The 3,337-nt window shown below is 53.8% G+C and overlaps 1 protein-coding gene across 1 annotated transcript; it reads right to left on the bottom strand.

Annotated features, from left to right (window-relative positions):
* Positions 1-1,451: 1,451 nt before the first annotated feature.
* Positions 1,452-1,880, bottom strand: LOC145398003 (protein NYNRIN-like). Its single transcript, XM_080270970.1, has one exon. It carries the CDS (start codon positions 1,878-1,880, stop codon positions 1,452-1,454), a length of 429 nt encoding a protein of 142 aa, XP_080127096.1.
* Between the last annotated feature and the right edge of the window lie 1,457 nt (positions 1,881-3,337).

Below are 3,337 nucleotides of genomic sequence, written 5' to 3'. Positions count from 1 at the left end.
TGTGCTGCTGCTGGATGTTTTCATTTCACCACCGTCAGGGTGGGAAAAGTCACGTCCCCACATTTGGAAGTAGTACGTTTTAGTGGTGCTGGTGTTGTGAGCCGGCGTCAGGTGTTGCAGTAGAGTGGTCCAGTGCTCGGTCATTCTGTCTTCATTTCTGTGTGGGGTGCAGGTGAGGAAGAGGGTGGATGGTTGGGCAGCCGTTTGAAGGAGCTTGAGTAGGTGATGTGGCCCGTGGACACGGTGCTCCTCCCCAAATCCTGGTGCCCAAGTGGCACACCTTACTTTCATGGTTCGATGCTGTCGACTTGTTAGGAGCTTCGGCTGAATGCTGGCGAGTGGTGAGGCGGTGGTGGCTTTATGCTTGGGCATCGCGCATAGGTTCTCCCTGGAGATAGAGGTAGTAGAGGGTTGAGCCTGATGTATCATGAGGGTGACAGGAGTTGTACTGAGAGTGGGAGAGTTGGGGTTTGTTGGATGTAGTGGTGGAGGTGAGGTTGGGGGGGTGGGGGATGAGGTAGCAGTGTATCTGGTGGGAGGGCGTGAAATGCGGCCTGAATGGGTGACTGTGGTTCTGAGGGTGGGTGTGGGCGGTGATGCAGGCATGTGATTTCAGGTTGCTCTGGTCGGGTGTGGTGAGGTGTGGGGGTGGTGGGGATGGGTGGGGAAGTTTGGGGTGATAGTGCTGGGGCAACAGTGGTGGGGGGGCGGTGTGTGTGTCATTGAGTGTGTTGTGATCTTGGGTGGTGTGGGTGTTGTGGGGGTTGGTGGGCAGGGGGTGGGTGAGGCGGCGGGGGAGGGAGACAGTGGCGGGGTGGGGGTTTTTTGCAGCACTGGTGAGGGTGGCAGTGAGGTGTGATGCGGCATGATTGGGGGAGGCATCGGCAATGATGGGGAGGGTGAGGAGGGGATGACACAGCAGTGGTATGAATCAGGAGGGGGGCCTGGGGTGGCACAGGAAGGTGGGGAGGTGTTGGAGCAGGTGGGGTGAATGGGGAAAGAGGCAGGGGCACGGAAGGGGCGGGGATGATGGTTTCTGTAGGTACAGGGAGTGTGACTGTAGTCACAATCACCTGGTAGGGGTTGGGAACATCGGTGATTGTGTAGGGGCTCATTAAGCACGGGGCAAGCTTGAGGGGAACTGGTAGTATCACTATCATTATGGTGTTGCCTGGCTTGTAGGGGTTGGAGGGGGCAGCATCAGGTTGGAGGTCTAAGTCACATTGGAGGTGGTTGCCACTTGAGGTGGTGGAGGAAATCAGACATGGGAAGGGTGGAGGGTGGCTGCAGGTGTTGTTGTAGGGGAAAGAGGAGGGGTGCTTCCCCAAACATGCGCTCGTGTGGGGAGATGTCATCTTCCCTGGGGCAGGAGTTCATACCCCATTTGACAATTTTAACATGGGCCAGCCAGTCTTCATTTTTCATTTCCTTGATTCAGGCCCGTACTTGATTCATAAAGCAGATGGCGCTGGTGAATTCAGGGGCGTTGTCCGAGTGCAGGGCTGAGGGATTCCAAAATAGGGGAAGACGTGTCGGACAAGGTCGTCAGCCACGGCCATGGCATGGTATTCCTTGGCTAGGCATGCGATGAGGAATTTGGAATAGGTATCGATAAAGGTGATGATATATCGATAGCCCGCCTTAGGTGTCAAGGGCCCTACTACATCCACAGATAGCAACTGCCAGGATTTGTTGGCAGTAATGCTCCCTGAAGGGCCGGAGGTGTGGGTGATGTCCTTGCCCAGTGCACATGCCTGGTAGGATTGGATGATCTGCTTGGCCAGTTGGGAAGGGTTGGGGGTCCAATGAATATCATTGAAAATTTGGAGGAGCCTTTTCGTCCCGAGGTGGATCCCATTGTCTGAGTGGAGGTGTTTCATGGAGTCTAGGGCAGTGTCAGGCCCGAGGACAATGTGCCCCAAAGGGGTGAACAGTTGGTCGCCGGGGTTGTTGGAGTTTGTTGAACAAATGGGGTGGGATCAAAGGGGGCTGGTCTTTGTTGTGCCACTGGGCGAGGAGTTCCGATCCGGGTTGGAGTGCGTGGATGGGGAGACGGGAGAGTGCATCGGCGTTAGTGTGGAGTTTGCTGGGGCGGCAGAAAATCTCACAGTCAAATTCCTCTAAGGTCTCCCTCCATCTGATGAGCTGGGCGTTGTGAGTGTTGGACTGGCAGAGCCATTGGAGCGACTGGTGGTCAGCAATAATTGTGACATGGGTCCCGGAAAGATAGGCCTGGAAATGCTCCAGAGCCCAAACGATGCCCAGGCACTCCCGTTTGGTGGTGGCATAATTCCGCTCTGCCTGATTAAGGGTGCGGCTGGCGCAGGTGATGATGTACTCTCGCCCTTCTTGCACTTGTGCGAGGATGGTGCCAATGGCTATCAGGGAAACATCTGTATATAGCCGGAAGGGTAGGGTGTAGTCAGGAAAGGCGATGATTGGGCGCTGGTGAGCTTGTGCTTCAGATCCTGAAACTCTTCCTGTCGTTCATTGGTCCAGTTAAAAGGTTCTCCTTTTTGGGTAAGGTCGTGGAGAGGTTTGCCAATATCGGCGAATCCCTTAATGAAATGTCGGTAATACGAGGTAAGGCATAGGAAGGGCCAGACTTCATGGACGTCCCAGGGTAGAGGAATATCGGCGATGGTGTGCAATTTGTCTGGGTCAGGTGCAATTCTGTCTCATGAGATTACGTGCCCCAGGAAGGAGATGGTCCGAGTGGCCAGGACGCACTTGGAGGGGCATAGCTTCAGGCTGGCCTGGTAGATAAGCTGGAAGACCCTCCTGAGGCACTGGAGGTGATCGGCCCATGTCTTGCTGAAAATATTGCCGCTGTCCACTTAAGTACTCCAGTCAAATTTCCCAGGTAAGTACGCAAGATCGTGCTAGAAGAGTGAGAGAAGAGCTCTGGACAAATGTAGAAGTGTGCATGGAAAAGGTTGGAAGGAATGAGAGTGTTTTTGATCGGTGATACGAATGGTAAAGTTGGAAATGTGAAGGTGGATGGAATAGTTGGTGAGTGGGGTGTGCCTGCGGAGATAGATGAGAATGGGAGTGCGTTAGTGGACATTTGTGCTGGGTGGAGGTTGGTGATAGCCAATACCCTCTTCAGGCATAAAATGGTCCACAGGTATACATGGCGAGTGATGAGAAGGGTGGGTGGTGAACTGAATGAAAGGAAGGCAATGATTGATTATGTGTGTGTGGATGAAAGGATGCAAAGACGTGTAATGGATGCAAGAGCTTATAGAGGTTGAGGGAGTGAACTTTCTGACCACTACTTGGTGGTGGCCAGAATTAGGATTCAAGTAAGATGGAGGAATAGAAGAAGGGAAAGACG

Source organism: Coenobita brevimanus, chromosome 44, assembly GCF_032717465.1.
Source record: "Coenobita brevimanus isolate Jiangsu-jjx chromosome 44, ASM3271746v2, whole genome shotgun sequence".
Taxonomy (NCBI): Eukaryota; Metazoa; Arthropoda; class Malacostraca; order Decapoda; family Coenobitidae; genus Coenobita; species Coenobita brevimanus.
Note: the sequence above shows the minus strand (reverse complement) of the source record. Positions and strands in the feature narration are given on the sequence as shown.

Bases quoted from the DNA above. Each gene is read 5' to 3' on its own strand.
- LOC145398003 (XM_080270970.1), bottom strand. From the start codon at position 1,880: ATGAAACACCTCCACTCAGACAATGGGATCCACCTCGGGACGAAAAGG.